Source organism: Tetrao urogallus (genome assembly GCF_951394365.1).
Source record: "Tetrao urogallus genome assembly, chromosome: 19".
In the NCBI taxonomy this organism is placed as follows: Eukaryota; Metazoa; Chordata; class Aves; order Galliformes; family Phasianidae; genus Tetrao; species Tetrao urogallus.
Window position 1 is genome coordinate 9,167,175 of NC_136832.1, and position 24,951 is coordinate 9,192,125.

The following is a 24,951-nucleotide window of genomic DNA, read 5'->3' on the forward strand; positions in this document are numbered from 1 at the left end:
TGCCATTATGTTGACTTGGTTGGAGGAGCAGAGAGAGCTGGCCTCTCATTCAGGCCTTCCTGTAAAAGGTCAGGATGAATTACTTGCTGATACCCACCTCTGCAATATATGCCAATATTCTAAGAGGGAAAAATCAGCCTTCACAAAAGAATATTTACACACAAAAAATGTGTTTCATCTATTAAAAGCCAAATAACAGTTCAGAACAACAACAAATTTACATACATTTGGTAGAAGCATAGTTTTGGGAGCTATTATAATAATTTACATTTATCCTGAATTTCCTCTTGACAACTGACGAATTTCTGTTCCACTTACTGACACAGCAAGATGAATGCAACAGGAGCTTTTATTACATTTCCAACCTTTTATCAATCACATTGGGAGCAAAGATAGTTGACACAAACACATCACAGCGAGGACTATTAACACACTACAATAAGATTAAACAGTCTTAGCAAGACTTTCATGTAATAAATTACTCAATCTGAACAATACTGCTCTGCAACCTCAGTACAGAGAAACTGCAGTGAGCCCTCATGGGGCTTCCCCTGCCAAGCACAAAGCAAGAGGACCAAGAAGCAGTATGGGAACCCCTTTGTACCACGGAAAGTTTGTTCCCAGTGTAATGAATCCAGGAGGGCCTGCCGTACAAGTTATGTTCCAGAGAACACACACAAGCACAGTCAATGCTACCTTTTAAACACAGAAAACAGAAATCTGCAGTGCACAAATCCATAACAGTGACTGTTAAGCTGAACACCCAGAGTTAAAAGAGAGGGGAAAAGAAAAACATGCTACTGAAATGTAACGTAGGAACATGCATCAAAGATCAAAAGTTCACACACACCCAGGTGCACTTGTTAACCAGTTGCCTGCTCATCCAAAACTGCACGTTTGTAACAAGTTTTAGCAAGATTAGATTTGAAAACTTGCATCTGTTTTTCTTACACACCTTCCTGTTACGGAAGCAAGGAGTAAGGTCTTTCTGTTTATTGGTGAAATTATATTCATAAAGCAGAAGGCCTGAATAGAAACAAATATCTTTCAAGACTGCTGCAAAAACAACACCCCTCTAAACTGATGTCACTTTCCTGTATGAAGAAGTCACTGAAACAGACCCAGTACAGACTCCATCCTCAGAGGCATCTGGTATAGTTTACATTTAATAATCAGACTGCAGTAGAGCTTTGAATGAAAAATGCTTAGATAAGGTATCCCATCCTAACACAGGAGTTACACTGAGAGCAATTTCCGTGCAGTTCTTCTGAAGAAGACTCATTTCTTAGGCCAACGTTTTTCATTCCAGGTAATGTTACATGAACATGAAGTATAGATGTATATCATCCATAATATGGTATTAATATTCCACTGTCCAAATAGAGACTTTGCTTTTTATATATATATTCACTCATCTATTCCATGGTGAAAAACAAATTGTCTCAAATTAATTTAAAGCAGAACTTGTTGAATCTCTTCAGACTTCTGCTTCCTTTTGTATTTGAGTTTAGTGCAAGTCTTCAAAAACTCACTGGCTAAAAACTTATCCCAGCCTAGCAAGACTTTTTGTTCAAGAAATCACCACAAAAGTAAAACAAATATTGCAATAGCAGCATCAGTTACCTGCAGAACTGACTGAAAGCTGCAGAACTCGTCAAAGAAAAGCAGAATAAATGCAGATCCCAGGGCTGTGCCGCAGCAGAGAAGAAGGGAGTTTAGGTGCATAATTCACACATTGCTTGTTTGACAACCCAAACTACCAAGGTTTAGTAATACTACTAGTAGAGCAATTCAGGCAGTGTTAAGCTGTGGCAGTGAAACAAAACTCCCAGCTACTCACGGGCCTAGTTGAACGCTGTATCTTTGGAGGCGGTGGCCGAGGTGGACGGAGTCTTTGCTGCTGTATCAAAGTGGAAACTTAAGTCATAGGTAAATTAAATAGTCACTACATGAAAACACCTCTTATTTTGTGGCAAAAGCAGTTGGAGTGGATGACATGATTTATCTAACTTCATACTCACTGTACAACATGCAATCATTTTCAAAACAGGGATATCTCCTGACCTTCAAAGTGCCGCATCGGAAAAGGAAGCTATAGATACTGACATCGGTTGTGCTAAACTAAAGGTAGTACAATCAACACTCCATGCCAGATCATCCAAAATTCACCTGAGACAACACAGATGCTTAAGAAGGATTCTAAGCTACAGGTCCACGTGTTCTACGGACAAATGAAAAGAATGCTGCAAAGCAGGATTTTCAAAATAGCTTACATTAAAATCCCAAGAGAGATTTTAGTGCTTACGCTCTACAGGCCTCAAACCAGCAAAGACATTTAAAAGCATGAGGGAACACTGTAGGTCAATTAAACCTCTCATAAACAGATGAACACATGGTTACGTACTGTAGTGGACCGAGGTTTAAATGAATTGCCTACAGCAAAAGAGTGCACTGTTATAGTAAAGAAAGCAAATCCCTGCATCACCAACAGTTCTAGCGAAGGCAGGAGCAGTGGTGCTTATTTTGGTCTCTCACTTTTAAAATTAGCAGTTGGCCAACTTACTGCTTTGTAACTGTGCTGGAGCTATTCCAATTGAGCTGCTTTTGACTGAGCCAGCAGCATGAGTCTCCTCACACAGATGGTATCTTAAGGTATGCTCTGTTAGACAAGGAGCCCACTGATAATTAATGAGATTCTAAATAAAATCTTCCTAAAGTACAACTTTGATATTGAGAACAAAATCAAAGTTAATGCCTTTTCTGCAGTATCTTCAATACACATATTAGTACTGAAAGTGAAAAGTAGAGCCTGCAGTGAGGAGTGGCAGGAACTCCTTCAAATGCCTGCTCCAGCAGACAACAGGCCGTGCTGCTGCCCGCAGCACATGGCAGTGCATCCTGCGGACAAAAGCCTGTCAACCCAACAGAGGGAACAGCAACTGGCAGCAGGAGTTGGGTTCTTCAGACAGAAAAAGAAAGCTTACACAAATTACTGAATTTCTCTCAAAAAAAGATTCCAGATTCATATTTCAGCAGTTTTTAACTTCTTATTAGCATAGTCTTTATTCCAGAGTGACACACATTCTCATTCTGCTACCCTCGTGCTGTGTCACAGCCTACTCTTTTTCAGACCATTTTCATGCTCTTCTTGCATCTCATCACGCTTTCCCATTAACTTACGATTTGCACCAATTGGTTTATTCAGCCTTACTCATGTGCCAGGAGGAGTGCCAGATTGTACACATTCACTCAGCTCAGATTTTTGAGGTGGGTGGGGAAAAAACGGCACTTGTCATGGAGAGCTGAGGCCAAAATCTTCCCATGTGATAGCTTCCAACTATATATTCCAATAAAGTAAGCACCAAATCAAAGGAAAATAGAGAGAAACAACCTGCTGGTGAGCTGAGGTTACTGTTAGCCCTTCTGCCTAGTTTTTCTTCTGCACCTCTTATTATGCAATTCCATCACAGACGTTGAGTTGTAGCACTGAGTATTTCCCCACTTTACCTGCTCAGGCTGAGAGCATAATCTTAAAGTATATTTAACTCTTGTTATGTGACATACCATACTTATTTTCCATTCTGTTTCAGAATCATAATGAAACAATTGAAAAAATCTGAAATTTGCACTTTTCTAGTGATGTTAAAGGCACCCACTTATGACATAGCTACTTAGACAAACTATTTGATGAAGCAGGAAAACAATACGCTATTATTCTTTCTTTCTTTTTCTTTTTCTTTTATTTTCCCTAATGCCTTCTCTATGTATGCTTCAGTTTGCTTTTTTTCACTTTAGTTACCTGAAAATTATGAACATTTCTGCATCACAGAATTCTCTTAGGTGGGATTTTCAAGTAACCTCCCAGCTAGTAGTGTCCTGAGCACCACTTATTTTCCATGACTTTTAAAATTCAGGACAAAAATGTTTTGATTGATGTAAGAATTGAAAGTCATCACTTCATATTGTACCAAGAAGTTGATATTACTTCTTCAGTATTAGTTCATATCACTGAACAAATCTGATCGGTTTCTCCTTCCGTGGCAAAAAACAGGGTAACTTTTCAGGAAGCACTGCAAGACTGCAGCATCAACAGTATTAACTGATAAAGCAGTGGCAGTATTATTAAAGTTTGTGAAAAGAAGTGTGACAAAGGCACAAAAGGACAGACAGACAATGCAGTGATGAGGACTGCCTTGTAGAGAGACAGCCAATGCATTGATTATAGGCACTGCAGGGACACGTACAGCTGAATTTTGCTTACCCCCCCCCCCCCCCCCCCCCCCCCCAGACACAGAAAGAAAAATATGTCTGAGGAAGCGTGTGAGAGGGTTCCTTAATTACCTACTACATAAGTTGTTAGACAGTAAAGAGAGTAAAGATCAGAAAGTGACACTTCTGTTACAAGAGCCAGCATGCTGCAAGTCGTCATGGCGGAGTACTGGGAAAAGTTTACAGTGAGCAATACCTTCACCTTGCATGAACCTCACTGGCCACAGTACAGCCACTGCACCAAGTCTTGCACTTATCACAGTACGTACTAATTTTTGAAACATTAAAGAGTTCCGAGAAGAACAATAAGACAAATCTCCACATCAAGAGCAGTGTGTTCCTTCAATTACAGAGGGACAGGGAGACAGCACAGCTTAAACAACCAGTGGTCTGAAGGACTGAAAAGAGCATAGGCAAAGGGCAGGGAGGAGTCGCTGAGATGGAGGCCCACCAAGAGGTAGCAGTTATTTGTCCTTTGCCAGAGCTCCACTGTTAATGTTGATGTAAATATGTGTCACCAAAATGGGACAAGCAAGTATATTTGAATTATACGAAGACCATATTTACTGGAAAAGCCACTGATTAGAAGTTAATTTGTTAATGCAGCAAAACACTCCGATTCTGAAAGGTCAGTAGGGGAAGCTGTGTTGGATTATCAACTTAATTACCTGCGCTGTAAGGATGAAACAGCCCAGAGCTACATTGCTAAAAGCTGCTAAATTGCTATCCTAGGTATGTCCCTAAATATGTATACTATAGTGGTTTTTTTCTTCAAAGAGGAGAAATGTCTAAATTAGCACTTTCTTACCAGTAGCTGTTTACCAGCATACTTTTTTACTCTAGATATTTTCTTAATTGTTTTTCTCTAAATACATCTGAAGCAACAAGACAAAGAAAATTTGCAGGAAGCCAATTTTATGACTGCAGACATGGCACTGTTTTCTAATTACAAGACAAGCAATTTTAAACTGTGAGATGGTGGAGGAAGAAAAAAATCTTACATTCACTTTTACACTGTAAAAATACTATTTAAAAAGTATACATACCACAGATCATAAAGTAGCTATTATATATCCAAGAAACTTTCACAATACAGCAGTTTAGGTTTTTTATACTAGAGAAAACATTACAAAAAGATCATTTCTGTACTGCGAAGTAAGGGTTCGGTTGAGATGGTGGCATTCAAAACAGAGCCTTTATCAGTAAATTAGAGGTGCTATGTCACACGCAGCAACAAGTGCAACTGGAAATAAAGGCATAAAGGAAACCCAACTAGACGAAAGCTGGTATGTCAGCTCATACAGAAGGAAGTGTTTCTCATTCTCAAGTTAGTAGTGAGGCATGTTTCCAACCATTTCCAAAACAAAGCTTTTCTACACAGACAACTTAATTTCTTCAGAAATTCAGGGCTGATTTACAAACTGTTCGTATGTCTTAAAGACAATGAGACATGAGATAAAGATGCACTGTCCTGAATGTACCCAAGCTCAAATACATCATAGTGCAAAGGATTTGGATCACTGACTTTGGAAAAATATGCTGAACCTCAACTCAACATTCAGTGGAGAAAAAAAAAGGGGGGGGAAGGGGGCAGGGAGATACAATAACAACACTGAAAATGTACGGTGCCTAAAAAGATTCAGTACAGAAAGCAGATGGAATCTATGAAGCAGCTGTTTTATTACCCATTCAGATCCTGCACAGCACATACACTACTTTTTACATACTCCCATATGCACAGCTCACAAACTGGTATGACAAGAACAGTGTATGCTTTACAACATATATTTTTGATTTACACTCTAAAATACTTCAAACAGAAATCTGCTGGGTCCTGTGGTTAAAAAAAAACACTCCATGTCTTAGGAGATGTCTCATTCTTTGAACTGTATTTGTAGATTGGGAAGGTAGCACAAATCTGGCAAAAAACCATGGCAATGCCTATAGATATGTTCAATGTTCAAGTTCAATGCCAAGAACTTATGGAAGGGAAGAGAATCTGTCACAATTAAACCCTTTGATTAGTCTAATGAGAAAACAAGGATGATCCCCTTATCTTTCTAGGCAGGAATCTTCCATTCCATAATATAAAAGCATACAATCAAAGAAGGAAGCGAAAGGAGCCTATAAGCTCACGGTTTCCCCAAGGAAAGGAGAACAAAGAACCTTCTATCAGGCATCTAAGTCACACCCAAATTAACACCCAGAAAACAGCAAACCCCATGGACTCCACATCACACAACACACCTCAGCCTGAAAGCAGTGTAACTTTCATTTGTGCAGAAATCCCAACCTCTAGTTATACTATGGAATGATGAGAGGACCAGAAAGCAAACTCCCCAAACATACTGAACAGCACTGCACCCATTCCGGATTGCCAGTAAAACAGCAAGGAGGTTTTTCAGAACTATTCACAGAGACAAAATAGGGAAGGGTTCTGAGAGAGAGAGTATCTCACTGAGCAGACTTTCAAATTTCCAAAGTACTTGTCCCAAAATTAAGTGTGATTTGCAGTGGCTTCTTTTCATTCTATTTCTCAACATACGTCGATGGAGGCACACATTGCAAAAAAAATCCCAGGCCCTAGGAATACATTTATCCCTATGTATTAAAGTCTATCCATCTACTATCTCAGCAGAGTTTAAAATCACAGCTAATAGGTTAACAACTGTTTTTCTTCCGCTTCAAATGAAGAATATCAGAAAGCTGGGGAATATTCGGCTTCCCAATTTGTACTGACTCTCGCTGCTACCTGCAATGTCTGTTTGACAGGACTGACATTTTGTACTGCTGTGAGATGGGAAAACGTGTGACATTTTTATTCATGGTGGCGTACGCCCTTGTAATGATCAGCCCTGGTCGATGTGCTTACTGCAGCAGCCCCGAGCCCTCGGAGAACAAACAAGAACTGGAGGTGCCAGCAGTTCGGCTGCCTTATTAAACTCCACCAGGATTCTAACGAAGAGCAACCGCTGGAAAATCTCACTGTCAAATCCTCAAGGACATTGTCAACATGGAACTAACTACATATATTTTTCATTTAAAATACTGGAAAATACAGCAATGTGATTTTAAATATAAAGAAAAAAAAAGTCACACTTTTCATCTGTTTTCTTTTTTAACCGGTCTTTTTGTCAGTTCTACACTGGGCTTTCTGGGGGCCCGATACCGGGATTCAAACCAAGTAAACTGCTCAAATGACATGATTTAAAGTGTTGGAAAACGTGTATAGCCCTTATTATCTATTAACAACTGCTGCTCTCTAGTAAGTAGAATACTGGTATTAAAAAAAAGAGAGAGAGAGGGTCTCTTATTTAAGGAATCTCCTAACAGCAATGACTATCTGCTGGGTTCAATTTCATCATTCACTTAGGACACTGCATAATCACGGCGAATCATCATTCTTCTATGTAAACATGCAAAAGTACATGGCTCCTGTATCTGCAGCATGGCATTGTTCAACCATTTTACTCAGCTCTGAAGGGCAAATCCAAAGGATGCTTGGCCAAACAAGCAATCACAGAGGAGTTAGCAGCTGGAAGAATCACATGCTCCACGTATTCTCTCCTTTTAATGTTTTAGTTTAATCAAGTGATTTAGAGGTCAATTCAGACAGTTCTGGCCTATCCACTTCATAAGAAGTACATAAGAAACTTCTGGATGCTGCTCAACACTGATACACTATGCAAGTCACCCATAAGGCCTCTGAGCTTTTTCTAAAGTTGTCAATCTAGATGATTTGGTTAGCCTTGCATGCACTGACGTATTTATTTTATATGTATGTATTATTTATAAAGCACAGTTTTGTTTCCACATGCCAGCAGTGACGGACCAAGAAACTCTCTCCAAGATATTTATGGGTTCCTTGACACAACAAGACTAACAAGGGAATTCTGCACAGACACGTTACAGCTGCTACTGCTTGTCACAGAGCACTAAGGAGGTCAGCTCAACCACAGTATATTTTCTCCATACATCCAACCATTATGGCATATAACTTGAATGTACTCAGGGCAGTAAATTTATTCTGATCATCCTTGTTTAAGAAGTGCTCGAAAAGCCAGGACAGTTGGCAAATACTAAAAGCCATAGCCCAGAATATGCTTTGTGGATGAACAGTTCTGCTGGATGCAGGAGCAGAGTCACAAAATCCTACAGCAAATTAGGCATTCCTACATGGTATAAGCTACACGCATGCTATGTTGGAGTGGCTGCCGAAGACACACCTGCCCGGTTGCTCGTTACAAAATACTGGCAAGTGTGTACCTTAGAGGCAGTAACTTTTGGGTATGCACGGCAGGCGGTGTATATATCTTCCTAAAGTGAGAGCCAGGTCTCACTTGTCAAATACTTACATGCATGACAAGAGTGCAAGCCTTTTAGTTAGATAATTCGATCCCCATGGATTGTCATCTTCGAAAATCTTGCACACCACACAGCAGAATTTAATCAAAGGAATTACCTTCTTGTCAATGGGCGTTGTTTTTGTTCCCCTTTCTACAAATACAGTAATCTAAGAACCTGATCAGACATCTGAGTTGTCTTAAACAGACATTGGATGGACAATACATTTTCATTTCTAGCAAAGTGACTTCTACTGAGCTACAGTGAACTCCTTTCTAAAAGGAATAGTCAAAGAAAGAAGTGAGAAGAAACGAGGATAGAAAATATGGTTTCTGGAGACAGAAGAATTTTAAAGAAAAAAGCTTATACTTTTAATAAATACATAGAGGATCAAATGGAGAGAGAGAGGAAACTCTACATGGTTCAGCAGAAAGGAACAGAGAAAGCATAATGCTCATCAGTGGGGAAGGGAGGAATGGGAGCTCATTTTGTTAACGAAGGTACCTCTATTGTCAGAATAGTTCAGAGTGGCAAGGAGAAGAGGAGGCTGGCTTTGCAGTCACAGCATACAGTTGCATAAATATTAGAAAATGAACTTGTTTTCCCCTTTCCCCTTTGGTTTCTACCTCAGTGCTACACAATGCTTGCTGTGATCTGGGGAAATCTGCTATTGTTCCAATGCACTTGGGTGTGAAGGGAGTCACAGGGTCTGGCAAAGCAGCCTTCCTTCCATCCTTACTTGCTCGCTTTTACACTGGAGTTAATCCTCCCTTCTGCTTGCCTCTGCCCTCACTGATCCAGTTTTGCATTTCTGGAATGTAGCTGGCTGGATTCTCCCCATCCTCCCCCTGACCTCTTAATGCTCTTTAATCTTCTTGAAGAAGAAACCTGCCCTACAAAGCAGAGTTCTTCATTTTGCACGTCTAGGTGCAGATCATGAATGGAAAAAAAGAAGATTTATGTGTAGTTCCTTTACATCAAATGAACAAAACAGCAAATAAGGTGACTATTTCAATTCCATGGCCCACAAAAGTTTAAAGTTTTGGACGAGTTTTTCCACAGTCTGATATGCTGCTTTACCACGAGTACATGAGCATTCTTCTATTTGTTTCATTGTTAACATCAATCCCTGAAATACTAATTCTCCCGAGTACGTAACGGATTATGGATGAATCTCTTGGGATGTATTTATAAGGCTCTTTTAAATTTTATTTAGCCTTACATTCTTGCCCATAAATAAAATAAAATATTCCATTTGCCAGTAAATAATAATAAGCCATAGAAACCAAAACACAAACAATTTGACAAAAGACATCTTAACTGTACAAGAAACAATTAGAGAGCTGAGCAGATCTGCCAGTATAACTTGAATCTAACGAAACAACATTCTTCCCCAACAAAGAATGGTTTTAGCAGCTTGTTGTCATTTGCTGCTTTGGTTGTACCTGACCAGCTGGACTACTGGCCATGTAAAAATCTGTAGAGAAGTTTAGATTTATTGTTAAAGAAGCTAGACTCACCCCCTTTTATGTTTATCTACACCATTTCTCAAAGATTGATGAGAATACCAGGCACAGGCAATGACCTACCACGAATAAAGAGGTTCTTGTAGGAACAGTCATGCAGCATTTCATCGGAGCATTTGATTAGGGGTGGAAGGGAAAGGATGCAGTATGGTTAGCAAAAACTTCATTAGAAGAAGGACGTGTAAAACGCAAGTATGTTTTTGGAAAATAAAGTGCTCCTTTCACTCCCCAAAAAGAGAGTTGCAACCACCAAACACGAGTGCTCTGTTGGACCATCTCACACTGCATAATGCGACAAGTTCCAGTGGAGCCATACCTGCACACACCAGGACACACAGCTGCAGTAATTCAGGGGACCAGTCAATGTATCCTGTGAGCTCAGTAGGTCACAAAACTGAAAAATCACTAAACATTTCCTGTCATGGCTGTGGCACATGGATACAGTAGGTGTTTACCACAGCTCTACTGGCGTATGAGTGGCCCAGTAAAGCAAAAGGCTTCTTAAGGATCAGATTTGGATATTAAACTACCTTTCTCCCTCAGCAAAATCATCCATTCTATTTTACTTTTTCCTTCAGATAACGCAAAAAATAAATGCATAAGAAAAAGAACAGAGAAAGCCTTCTGCTCATTAAAAACTCAGCAAGCAATTTTGGAAGCTGCCTGGTTACTTGAAACAGGGATACAATCAACATCATTAAGGAAATGCCTGCATTTCCCAGACTCTTTTCTTTTTGGATATGACATATGTAACGTGTATAAATATTCCGTAGCCAAACACTTGAAGCAGACATTTGAGACTTTTGCCTCTAAAAAATCCCAAAACTACAAAAAAAACCAAAAACATCTTGTCAGGATTGCTAAATCTTGCAGAAAGAAAATGTAAATGACCTCTTCCATTTCTTGCGTGATTTTCTTTCTCTTTTTTTTTTTTCCTGTGGCATAAAGGCAGCAAATAAGAAGTCATGCTCATACAGAGATATTAAAAGCTTCCCAGACAACATTCACAACAAACTTCTAAAATCAGACAACATTCAAATGCAATACAGATCAATCATCAGTAAATGAAAATCAGAGTGAAGAACTCGAAGGTTGTTAGTGTGATGCTTCTGTGCAGCATCCTCGCCACAGTAGTTCTCCCACCAGTAAGAGGTCAGTAAAGGAAAGTGAAATTTACAGCCAAAACACAATCTCTGCAACGTTAACATAGACGCAATCTGAAAAAGTATCATGAAAAGGTATTTTGAACATGAAAAGATAAAACTGAAGACCAATAAAGAGAACAAAAATCTCTGTAGCCATTATGGTGAAAACAAAAGGACATATTTAAAACAAAAGAACCCACAAAACCCAACAAGTTCCAGTGTCCCAGCAGACCTCAAGGTTTCAAGCTTTGGGTCCTGTCTCAGGAGCCGCTAATAGCTGCTTGCATGGACAAGGAATGTGTTTCAAACAGCCACTGTGACACAGTATTTATTTTCCACACAGGTAAAAATGACAAAGATAAATACGTAAGCTACCTAAAAAGCAGGAGCGTGTGCATGGAGCTGTAGCTGCTGTCCCACAGCACTGCTGAGCCATAGGCTGTGGGCTGGCAGTGCCACACAGCCCCACGTCAGCAAGGCGGTGGCTGCCAGAGGCTGAATATGCAGTGTGTGTTTGCATGTGTTAGGTAAGTTTTGGTCACGTTATAAGGCAAAAAGCAGGAAGAAGGCAAGCAATAGCAAGACATTCACAAAGGATGTTCTCTGTAGCAGAGTATTTTCTACTAAAATGAATCCCAGTTTTCCCCAAACCAGGCAGTATTACTCAGTACTACACACTATTCATTGGAATCTCATCAATGATTGGAAAACTGCTCCCCCTTCTCCCCACTCATTAAGCCCCATTAGGCGGTCTGTACTGCTCTTGCTACTTGTTGAGGAACTGCATCGCCTCAGAGTCCCTGAGAGTTCCTTACACCTGCCTGATCAGAGGGCTCACATTAAAGCTACACCCTTTGTAAACTGCAGAGCACATGAAGTCAAAGAGGAAGAGCTGCGGTCGCACTCTTCCACTGCAGTCTCCTCATGGAGCCTTACCAAGAAAGATCACTTGTCCTTGTTCTAGGCTATCTGGCTAAAATCCTTTTCATTACCAAGGAGAGCTTTTGCACAATGTCTTAGTATTACAGAAACCAATTTAAAAACAATAAATAACCCTTTTAAACAATGTCTGATAACCACTCACCAAAATGAGGTACTACACTCCAAAATCTCATACAGTTAGGTAATGGTTGCTACACGTTTGAGAACAGTCAGTTGAAGTGCTATACATTCATAGGCAATTTAAGATGTTTTACTGGTATTTTTTGTACTCTAACGACTGCAGATACACAACTGTATTTAGAAAAGCTGAAAACCAACTCACTATATGGTGAGAGATAATGAGTTAAAATTAAAGGTTGCTACTGGCTTGCTAGCCCATCCCCCTTTAGCTAATCTGTCATGTAATGAAGAGAAGCACCTAGCATAGGACAGCTAGCTGCCGGCTCACTTACAGCGAGCTGATTAAGAATGTTCAACCAACAGCAGACTGCAGACCTTTCCAACGAAAATAAATAGACTGTATGCAAATGTGTTTGTCACTTTGACAGCATGTCTCAATTAAAGCATCTCGCTGCTGTTGGTAGGCTCTCTCACTGCAGTGCTATGGACGAGGCTTACTGCATTACTGATACACAGGGCTTGACCCTAATCCGCATGCATGCATTTTAAAAAAGTCTGCCTTTGCCATATATACCAGCATAATACTAGCAGACATAGAAAGCAAGCGACAATGAGAAAAAAGCCTCTTTCATCCTCTTCAGTTTATAAGAACTGTGAATGCACAAACAGCCCTTATTTCAGAGTTCTTGTGGCTTTTTAATTGTTCCCACCTACAGTATTCTAGACAGAGTTAAAAGTGACGCTAAAATCTCTCCCTTTAATCACTAGTTAGAAGCCATCTTCCATTTAAGCAGTAAATGCTGCTTTTTTTCTCCCAAAAGCCTTAATTTGTATTTCATAAACCTGACCATCTTTGCCTTTTGAAACAAAGTATGATTTAATTTTCAGTTTGGCATTGGGCTATTGGGAAAAAAGGACTTGCAAAAGGACAAAGGCTGTAAGTGAGACAGCCGTACAACTGTGAAGCTGGCTGATTTTTGGAAAGCAGCGTCTGTAACGTAATGTCAGCAGTAGGCATTCAGCAAGCGAGTCGTTCACCGCAGCCAGAGGTTCTCTAAAGCTTGCGTGCTTTTCCTTTTGACACACAGAAAGCGACCATTCAAAAATCTCATGAATTTAAATTCACAGTTTGCATTTGATTATTCATTTCATTAATCACTAAAAAGCTTGAACCATCCATCTTTCATAAAATCTCTATCTGGATTTTTGGCTGTGTTAAATGAATTGAGATCGCTACGTCTCTCCAGTAGTCCCAGTCCTTCTCAGCTGTATTGGCACAGAAAGTAAGCGACAAATAAATTGCTACTGCAAACATTTAATTGAAAGAGAATCTGTTTTTGAAAAAAAAAAAGCCCCCAAGAAATTACATTTAGCACTTCAGAAAAAGTTCTGAAAGAAACAAATCAGATTCTAAAATGATACCGACAACATTGCTCTGAGCAATGATTGTATCTTAGGTATTCCTGCCTGGTACCTACCCAGGCAGTGCAGTTTCTATTAATAACTACTTATCTGAAAGTCTGGTTTGCTTCACATTTTATAATTATCATCCATTTTATAATTTTTTAAAGGCACATTATGGTTCCTAAACTAACCTCCATTTTTTTATCATGATTAGATACATGCACGATACATGCAGAGAAAGAAAAGAATTGAAATAAAATAACGTTATTTTTGAGTCAAGCAGCACTTAATAGGGGAACACTGGCAAACTGGTAGTAAATATTGTATGTTTTTCCATGATAATCACAGCAAATTCAACATTTTCTAAATAATTAGCTCTTAAAAACACACTCACTCTTCTGCAAACATATTGAAATAAACATTTTCAGAGTAACTAATGCGCATATCTCAGTTGTCAATGCTGAAATAGAGCACATAAATAAGCTATTAATTGATTTTTTCATCTTAGTTCACCACCTTTAATTTTCAAAGAGTGCTAAAATGCTTTAATAGTTGGATGTTCCATATTGACACTAATGATCTGTCTGGATAACAGAGATCATTTTAAATTATACATACTCACTCCTGGGGGCTGTAGTACTTTGCATGCTAAAACTGCAAAATATCTTATAAAATTGCTACAATCATTTTACTTTTGCCTTCCCCTAAATTGACATAGGATTTATTTTCCTTAAAACCATCATACGAACAAAAGGAATGCATGAGCCACAGACAACAGGTTTTTAAAATCCCATTTATACAGATATAACAGAAATTAATGTGTAACAGCACAACCCAGTCACAAAAAAAACAAAAACAACCGGCATATTTGAGCTTTCTCTGAACTACTTTTGCTCTTTCCTGTGTCACACAACTTAAAATCCTAACACCAACACCTACCTGACCAAAATGTACTGTGATTGGTCTTCTGTCCTCTCTTAATTTAGTGTCTTTCTTTTCAACCAATGGAGAAGGTGCTGGTCTTGGTAGAGACTGCTCTGGTGCTGCAGAACATCCATTCTCAGCTACGTCCTGTGTGGAAGAAAAGGTGACTAGCATGGCCAAAAGCATTCCTGATTAATAGTAAGAAGCACAAAGAGGAACACTAGAAGATAATGTTGAGTACTCACTCATATGTTTGCAAGAAGAAAACAAAGTACGGAAAAGTAAACCTCATTATAATAAAACATTTCACTGCATTTTGTCAATCAAAGGTATTGTAAACAACCACCCTGTCCTTCAAATACCAATGCTGCATGCAAATACATTCAACAGAATGTCTGACTTAAACATGAAAAAGCTAGAAAATATATTCTGAGAACAAAACATAGCTCAAAATTTTCATTCTGTGAACAAAGTCAACAGAATCCCAGGAACAGGGCTGTTCCATTTGTTGACTGTTTGCTGTGGGGTTTTTCTTGCAAATGAAAACAGTAATTCTACTTACCTGCTTCACAGAATGATCTTTAATAGAACAATTACTTGTGGAAGTTGCAAGGAGAGATCAAACTCACAGCTTAGTTAACTTTGTATCTCATCTTTGAGTCTGTGCATACTGAGTATGCCTGCAGGAGATTATATAAAGCAAACTGCTGCATAGCAGGATGCTTTTTTGTTTTGTTTTGCTTTTGAGGTTACTCCTCATCTTCAGAAGTAAAGTGATCCATCAGTCTAGGTTACAAGACTTGGCAAGTGTATGGATGGTGTGTCTAACACAGGTTTTGAAAAAGACAAAGGCATGCAGACAGAAAGAATCAGAAAAGGAGAAAAGAGTTTGAAAATCAGTTGAGAAACAGTCTGTAACGCAGTGGGCCCCAAACCTTAAATCTCTTTGCAACAATGCTCTGCTCTTGCAATGCTTGGTAAATATAGAGAGAAACCTGCACACACTGTAGCTCTGCAAGACTGACCTAAGGTTGGCTGCTGACACACACTGCTTTGATTCACTGACCTTTGACATGCCCCCTCAAGTTTCCGTCTTGCTAAGGTACAATAATGAGACATGTAAGCTGATGGCCAATTAGAAATGGTTCCTTTGGACACAGACTGACCTAATGTGTTTAGGTCAAATGAAACAAAAAGCTGGATGGACTTTCTAAGGGGCTTTGTCTGCTCCACAGAGAAGCTGAGAGACCTTTTTAGATCCAGCCGGTAGAGCAGTGGTTCACCACTATGGGCATAAGGATCATGGGGAAATTAACAACTTCTTAAGGTCAAACTAGAGAGAAAAACTTTTTCCTCCCCTCCCCCCCCCACCAGCACAATGCTACCTTGTCTTTATAAAATACATCCACGTACACCGAATTAATAACAAAGCCAGAAGACAACTCAACGATGAGAAATGTAAGTTTCTGTCAAATTCATACTTCTGCTCCAAAACTTCACCAAACTAGCCAGGGGTCTGGTCAGTTTTGGAATCACATCACCTGCGGCAGCAACACAACTAATCTGAAACGTTACGCAATTAAAGAAAAGTTCTAATGCAGCCTAGCCATCTTAAAGGCGCACCAAGCCAAGCTCCAGGCCTTCTGTGCACACATTGCTCACACGTCCAACACATCTGCTGAACTGCCCTGCAGCTCTAACCAAGGCAACAGACAGCTGGGAACCAATGAGGAGAACAAAGCAGCTCCCAGGACAGGCATTCCAGAAAAATTTAAAGTAGATGCAAAAGATGGACACACATGCAGTGGGAAAGGAAAGAGAAGATGTAGACAGACCAAAGCAAAATCCCCTAAGGTGTGCAACGATCACTGCAAGTCCCTGCTGCTTTTACTTGTGTACTTCTCTGATGATATAACTGCGTACAAACGATTTTATTTTCTTAAAACATATTTACTCTGTCCTCAAAAATATATAATTCAATTTAAGTCCTTCAAAGATCTCTGTGACAGGCCTTCAGTCCACTATCAGACTGAATACAGCTACTCTGAGTTCTGTCAGTGCAGAGCACAAGAGTTCAGGACGGAGACAGGAACCACAAACAGGAAATCAGGAGACACCAACTCTGAAATTCGGTAAAATGTCCACTGCTAAAAACCGTGCTTGTGAGCAGAAATGACGAATTGCAGTGGACCACAGTGCAGAAAGGCCTTGAAAATGCACCTTTCCTGATACTGTAAAAGAAAAGCAGAGTAACGTCTGCATGCCACCTGAGGGAGCAAATTTCCAGTCGGAATGCTGACCCGTGTTTCCATACCACTTTTGAGATCAGTGTTGGGACTTCATCTGTGCTGTGTAAACATATCTGCATGGTTGGAGCCTGCAAGCAGTTTTTTGCACTGCCATGCACCATTCTGTGTGGATGATGTCCTATGTCTGACTGCTCAGTTCTGATACATCCCCAGCATGGGATTTTGTATGAGCCAGTAAGACATTCCAGAAATAGCTTAAGTCATCTATCATTCAAGATAACAAAAAGCCTGAGCCCTCTCTCCCAGAATAGATGGCAAAAAAAAACAACACACCAAACAAACAAAAAAATCCGATGATAAAGTTATTCATTATTTTAAAAACTCCAGAAATACAAAAACCTAACAACGCCTTTTTTTAAAAAAAAGAAAGTACAATTTAAGAATGTTGTTAAAACAAAAAAGACCTTTTACTTCAGGAACAGAATATATTTTATGAATTACTGGATAAGGACGATCACACTGCAGTTAACTCAGTATATAAATGGCGCTTCCCCTAACAACCAACTGTCCAGGGGCAGCCTCTGCTACCTATTTATTTTAAAGGTGGAACTTCAGAGCAGAAGCAAGATATAACTAGGCATACGTACTTTAAGCTGAATAAGGTTTTCATCTGCTTAAAAATGCATTATTAATTTTTCTAGGGATCTGATATAATGGAATACAAATATTGTCTATTAGAAGCACAAGCAGCACGTGCCAGAACATCCTTGGGTTATTTTATAAACCTCTAAATGAGACGTTTCCAGCAGCACTGATAATAAAGCACTGACAACAGCCCATTGATAACAGACATTAACTAGAGCCACGCGGGGCTCTAGTAAGTAAAATAATGTTGAATACATTAATGCCAAGTGCCCTACCATTTATATAAATTGTCTTATCCATAAGCTTTCAGTGAGTTACATTCTCCTTACTGAAAGTTGAGGATGGTACCATTCGCATTCCTCCTTCTTCCTAATTCTGTGTAGTTAAGCTTCAAACAAGCCAATAACAGAGTGACTTGACCACCATGGTCCATTTGTAAAACAGAAATAGCGGCCTTTACAAAAGGGAAAAAAGAAAAAAAAAGCAAGCAAGAAAGAAAGAAAGAAAAAGAGAAAGAAGAAAAAACTTCTGTAGCAGATATAAAATAAAGCTACCATGCTGTATCTATTAACAATTATTTGCTATCACTCATAAGAATCCTCTGAAAACTATTTCTGTTGCTTTGAAATACTGTACCACAAATGAACAAGGGATGGAAATAGAACCCCATTCAATCTCTACTATCATATTAAAGAAGGACCTTACACACACCACAGTGACCTCTCAACAGGTCAATCCTGCATTTCCCATTTGCAATTCAAACCCAAGACTGGAGCAGACCAAGGGCAAAATGGGCTCTTGATTATATTTAAGAGGTCATCATTGCTATGCAGAGTTGTAGGAAGCAGACCTCTAGCTTTATTGCATTTTTAAATTCTGTCTTGTACAGAAGCTGCTCATATTTGGCAGTGAAAACTGGAAAAAGGATGTTTATATTTGACTTTTCCTTACCAGTGGCCTTCATACTTTCTGTATTAATAATGGGAAATAATATTTTAAAATGCAGTGGACAGTAAGTTCAGTTTAAAAATAACCTCGTGTTATCTATAGAATATGAAGACTGTCACCCCAAATTTGGCAAAAATTTAGCATTTAGCAACAACAGAATTTCAAACACAAAACATCTGTGTATACTGCAAGTAAATGCATGAAAAATACAATGTGCCCCCTCATTTCCACCTAATAGACATAGAAATAGAGCAGCACAGGCATCTAGATTAAAAAAATGTAAGGTGGTGTAATTTTTGCTATTATCATCTTAAACAGGGCGGTATCTCTTTAGAAATATTTTCTCATATTACACTTAAAATGGAGAAGAGGATGGGAAAGAAAAGTTCTATTGCAAAAAGAAGAGGTAGAACAGTATGTGTCAGCTACCTATAGAAGTCTTTTCAGCTCTTGTGAAAATATATATTGAGCAATCACGTTTCACTACTTCACAGAAATGCCACATAGTAAGGAAAGTGAAACAAAATCAGGCCATTTATTTGTAAATGTTGTATGTGTTTTTTAAAAGGGAATGCCTGCTGCTTGAAGGACTAAGAAGACAGAAATAATAAAACAAAGCAATGAAGGAATGTTTCTCAGCCGTTTATACAAATGTCACAGAATAACATACAATTATATTAGCATTTAAGATACAGGAAAACAATCTGGTTATTTTACACACCACCAACTGCTTCAAAATGCACACGAGAAGGGCAACCATTTTATTATTCATGAAGGTTATGTCCAGAAGAGAAACACATGGAATTATATATAAATTTCCATGCACAAGAAAACTGTTTCATGTTTCTATTTAATATTTTCATATTATACTGCAAGTGGTCACATACAAAGTAGTAAATGTGATGAAATCGAATTAAAAGCACCTGAAGCGGTTTATCTTTCCTCCAACCTCTCGCAATCTGCTAGAGTATCTACAGACTGTGCTGTACACAAAGTTAATTTCATGAGTTTATAACCCTGCTACAGAAGAATCCCTTTGTATCAATATTCTGTGGACATGTTAAAGCAGATTTCTACTTGTGCTATATGAGAACATTGCAGTACTATCTTAAGAAATTTAGTGAAAAAATTACTGCTAGCACAGACAAAACACACACACACACAACCCTGTTATGCAACAAATTCTAAATAAGAACTTCAGTTATATTAACAAATCAGCTATCTTGTTTTTCCAAAACTCTCTAGTAGCTCCAAAGAATAAATAGAGTATCTGAAACAAACCAAGGCAGAATCAACCATTCATCCATAAGGCATGTATGAGAACAACCATGCTTCTGGCTTAAAAGGAGCAATGAAAATTGGATAACACTTTCCTCAAACACAATTCAGTGTTCTGGGAATTGCACTGTTTATAAACAAAAACAGATTCGGAGAACAGCAAACAGTGTGAGCATTTTTTGCAGCAAAAATTCAGATTTGAACTGAATATACACACTTAATTCAATTCCTTCTGCCTAAACTTTACAGTATACGGGCATGAAGCGTGTAAATCCTTTGCCCAACAAGGGATGCTGTGCAATTTTTCCTGCAGAAATGACAGCAATCTGCCATTTGGAAGAAGTTCATTGCCATTTCTGTGAGAAAGATCTCTCAGTTCATGCAAAGTCCCCTTCCATAATGCCCCAGCAAAATGGACAGGAGATGGACCACTCCAAATAGAAAACACTATTTTCTGGCTTTTATGGGTTTAAGTCAGAGTCTTAATGCGTTTGAAGATGGCTGGGTTTTTTTTGTTGTTGTTGTGTTGTTTTGTTATTCTGGCCTGTGAATATTTACAACAGTGTGAAAAATCCAGGACAGCTGGTAATGCATTTTGAAGTGTGCTAACAACACTGTATCAAACAGCTTCCTATTGATCACATAATGCTTTTTGTGAGTAAGTGTTTCATACATGGTGCTTACACATTTTGAATAAGAACTTCAAGTACCTTTTGCTTCAAGCGGTTTTTCACTTCTTTTATTCCCATTTTTGCATGATCTTTTGCCTGCATGAAAAATTAATTTAAGTTAAAATCTCCCTCTATTTCTAGCAGTAACTATGTCTGATATCAATACATCAAGATTCACCTTCTGCAGTTACTAAAAAATGGCAAGGAAAAAATTGAAACAGGGTACTGAAACACTGAAACGAATAGAAAGCTAAAACAATAATAAAGAAATACTAAGCATACATTCAATTTTACAGAAATTTTGCTTTCTGCTTTGATGCCAGAGACATCTTTCATCTCTTCACATTCTACACCCTCTGTCCTTCCCCCTACCTATTTATCTTTGCTACTGGTTAATGATCAATACCTGCAAACTTCTTCCTGGATGTCTGTTCCATTTAGTAGAACCAATTTCATGCTACTTATTTCTCTCAGGTTGGAGAAAAGCAGGAAAAGAAAAATAGTTATCTCAATGCTTTTTGTAGCATTATTTCCTAAAACTGAGCTTACAGAAATCTGCGCTTGTTTCTGTGCTGTTTTGCCTTGCACAGCAAAAGTGGCAGCCACACATGACAATACAGTAACATGCTACTGTTTGTTAACAGAACCAAAAACATTTTCATTTAAAGAATAACTCAGTAAGTTGGACTCTAAATAAGTATGTATAAGAAATCTCTAGGGAAAATTAATTGACATTTAGAAAAGATGGAACAATTTGGAAAATGAGAGGATTCCCTTATTTCGATGAAACTGCAAGCAGAGAAACCTGAGGTAACAATGATTTCCAACTGAGTAATGATGAGATGGTAGAGCTGCTTAGCAGAGTATACAGGCACTGTTTCCCAGAAATAAATAGAATGCATCATCTATACTTACAAAAGAAATCGCAGGTTCTCATTCTCCTCTGCATTTCAATTATGTTTAAATTTCAAAATGACTTTTCTATTTAAATTTGAAATTGAAATGAATACATATTTCAAATAATTTTTTGAGCCCAAGAAAATGAATTCAAGCCTTGAGTTTCATTTGAAAGGTTAAAACAGGATTATAATTAGACTCTTATCTCAGTAGTAAGCCAATACTTGGTACTTACGAACTTATAGACAGTCTTCATGGCAGGGTTAGCTTTGGTCTTTACTGTGTTTAAAATGGCTCCACTTCCTTTCTACAATTAAAGTAACAATGGAATTAATTTTATCAAAGCTCCTTAAAGCCAATAGCAGTCCATTCTTAACATCATTCTTAACTTTAACAAAGCATTACCTATGTTTATTAGCAGAGCACAGTATTACAATCTTAAATTAAATAAAAGAGAACAAAAGTAAAAACAGATTGAATCTTTCTTTCTGTTTTACTGGAGGAAGCCTGACTCTGTTTAACAGAGCGGTTCTCAAATTAAAAGATGTCAGTTTCTTGTGGTACTAACAGGTCAACTCATAAAACAGTACCACATGACTGCTCCACTCACCCTCAAGGTGTCCTGTACATTGTGTTAAAATCCTAACCGTGTTTAATAAAAAAGTATCCTACCAAATCAATATTGGAGGCAGAAAACTCAGTTTCAGATAACCCAAAATATTCAATTGGAATCCTTTTTTTTTTTTTTTAATTTTCCTTTTCCAAGGTCTAAATGGATAAAGGGATAAATTGAAGGAGAAAGAAATCTGACTACTAAATAAGAGAAGTTGATTTGCACGTGATAAATATGATAAGTCATAAGGAAGCACAATGTCAGACAGAACAATCCGTCGACATTTTACACATCTTCCACACACTGACCTGCTGAACAGTACCTCTCTTGAAAAAAGAAATGGGCAAAACTGAAAGAACCAAATCTTATAAAACTCTCTGTTTTCCTATTTTTGTGCAAAATCATACTTTCAGACATCGGATGCACAAGCAATCAATTTTAAAAACTGCTATATATGTTTCTACAGAACAATTGATCTTTAACAAAAAATATCAAATATCAAATGTAATTACACAGATTTTCATATTAACTGTCAGCCATCCACTATTCCTATAATTTTAAAATCATCATCCTATGTATTTATGTATAGAAATGTATGTAGGTTTTTCCATCCAACCACACTATGAGATTTTTTACATTACTCTCATAAGGTATAGCTGCTCATTCAGAATTATCAAGATAATCCTGGGGCCAGCCTTTTTGTATAAGGAACATAATTCCATTCATAACCAGAAAAAAAGGCAAATGGAATGGTGCAGAAACAAGTCTGTCAGGAAAGAAACTGGCCCTTCCTACTGACTCACACTCTTAAACAAGAAATATTTTGCCTTTTGATACATCGTGTCATATTTTAGGAACTAAAAGAGAAGTCTAAAACCAGATGCCAATTACTACTTGGAGCAGCGTTTTGCAGTGGCAATGGTCCCTTTTCTTTCCTTTTTTTTTTAGTAAAGAAGCATAAAACACATTTCTTCCTCAAATAACAATAACTTATTTCTATCTGTTTCCAAAACACGTAAGAATTCCTGTGTTGATTTTAATGTATTTTTTTTTTCTTTTTTTTCCGACTGAAGAGTGTGTTAGTTTCTCACAGCTAAGCTCAAGTTCACCACAGCTAAACCCTACAGGAGACAAGTTAGTCTTGTTCTTGTCTACAGCCATGCAGAACCGTTCAATGGTCCAGTGAGAGTTAGAATGCCTGTTGGAAGTGTTTTGTGTTCTTACCCTTACTGTAGAGAGCCACTGGAGGTACAATTTGTCACTACCTAGACAGAACCACAAAAATAAAGTGTAACTCTCCCACACGGAAAACAAGCCAGAAATGCAGTGTTAGCACTCAGTGGTTCTAGCAGCACGAGCACTACAGGAGAAGATAATCATGCTTCCATTTTACTGTAAACAGCAAAACCAAAAACTGATCAGGTGTTTACATTCTTTCTTTTACTTGCGAAGAGGAATCTCTATTTTACCTGGACTTTCTTTCAGGCATTTGAGAATGCTGAGATTTTTTAAGGTTGCCAAAAGAGACATTAGGTGACTCTGGGTAAAGACAAGGTTTTTTCAGTGTCTGGCAGTGCAATAACTCTTTCAGTTGTACTTCAACCAAGAGGTAAAGCTGAGGTTTTCTAAGGCCAAACCGATTTCATTCAGACTGTGATAAGTTACTCAAAGTTCCTTATGCAGAAACAACAATTTAAAATTCAGATACTACAGAGTGCTCACTGTTAATGAGATGAGTGCCAACAATGACCACGATGTCCTACAGCCAAAAACGGCAAGTCAGGGACAACCACTGAAATTACCTGAAAGGACGTCTTGCTTACCTGCATACTCTCCCATATTTATTTCTTCTTCAAAAGCATCATTGAAGCCCTCCCCGGAGTTAAGAAGATCCAGGCGGCCATCGATGAACTACAATATCAGCATTAAGAGTTTTTTCCAGAAAGATTCTATTCTACATTTGCAGCAGCAAGGACAATGTTCTCATAAAGAAGTGACCCAGAAAGGGAATGAAAATGCAAAAAAAAAAAAAAAGGCAAAATATTTACCAAAACAAAATGCCATAAAAAATAACATTTGTCTGTACATCCATGTTCTCAGCCCTTTTGAGGTAGTAACATCATATTCAACAATAATATGTTTTCTGTGCAATAAAGAAAGCAATGAAAAACAGCTGTACTGCAAAATACTCTCCTGCATTAGAGCAAGTAGAGCAATGAAGCCATACCTGCTTGAAGAGCTGGAGCTGAATGGCGTTCTGAAGGAACTGCCTCATGACTGCAGAACGATGGGACACAAACGTTTCTTCACAAAAAGTGATGGGTTCGCCCTGTAGAATTCAGAGGATTAAACACCGAAGAAGCTTGTAATTAATCCATTTAAATCCACTGTCTCCATTTTATCTACCTCCTTTCCAAAATAAATAGATAAATAAAACTTGCATTAAGTTCAGCAAACTGCAGCTTATTTCCAGGTTTTAATCTGGTAACTGAGAAACAGTGGCAAATTATGCATCACCAAATTAAAACACACTCACTTACTACACATAGTAATAAAGCTGGAGAAGGACCTCTCATCAGCCAAAAATAGGTAATTTTACTTAAAGTTTTCAAAATATGACACCAAGTCATCTAAATTTTGTGTACTGTGCTCATCTTTTCTTCAGTCAACCTGCACAAACAAGTCAGTAATGTCTACTCAGTTCTTTCCACAGTTCAGAAAGATTACACTTTCATATACTGAATTGACTGAAATTTCTCTTTTTCACATCCTTGTTGGCAAAAGACAGAGATTGTTTTGCAGCTCTACTTTTATCTTATTTTAATGAGTTATGTTAATGCTGAAGTCTGCTGTGCACCTGCCATAAGGGCACAAATTACCTCCACACTTAAATCGACAAATACTCAGTGTAACAAGCAAATATATTTACTGAATTAAAACCAAGAAAGTAGCAAAGCAAGATAAAATTGCAATGAT

General features: G+C 38.2%; 1 protein-coding gene across 6 annotated transcripts in view; it reads right to left on the reverse strand.

The window, feature by feature from the left end:
* The window catches only part of DENND1A (DENN domain containing 1A), a gene marked incomplete at both ends in the record, with an annotated part of 170,509 nt that overhangs the window by 13,570 nt on the left and 131,988 nt on the right, over window positions 1-24,951 (reverse strand). For 4 of the 6 annotated variants that reach the window (XM_079544662.1, XM_079544661.1, XM_079544660.1 and 1 more), the window contains 6 exons: window positions 14,690-14,821; window positions 20,505-20,561; window positions 21,598-21,669; window positions 23,200-23,240; window positions 23,799-23,886; window positions 24,203-24,304. In XM_079544662.1, coding sequence (XP_079400788.1) covers window positions 14,690-14,821; window positions 20,505-20,561; window positions 21,598-21,669; window positions 23,200-23,240; window positions 23,799-23,886; window positions 24,203-24,304 — 492 coding nt within the window. Of the gene's footprint in view, window positions 1-1,840; window positions 1,901-14,689; window positions 14,822-20,504; window positions 20,562-21,597; window positions 21,670-23,199; window positions 23,241-23,798; window positions 23,887-24,202; window positions 24,305-24,951 lie in introns of all 6 variants that reach the window. The other 2 variants (XM_079544659.1, XM_079544658.1) reach the window with 2 other exon arrangements.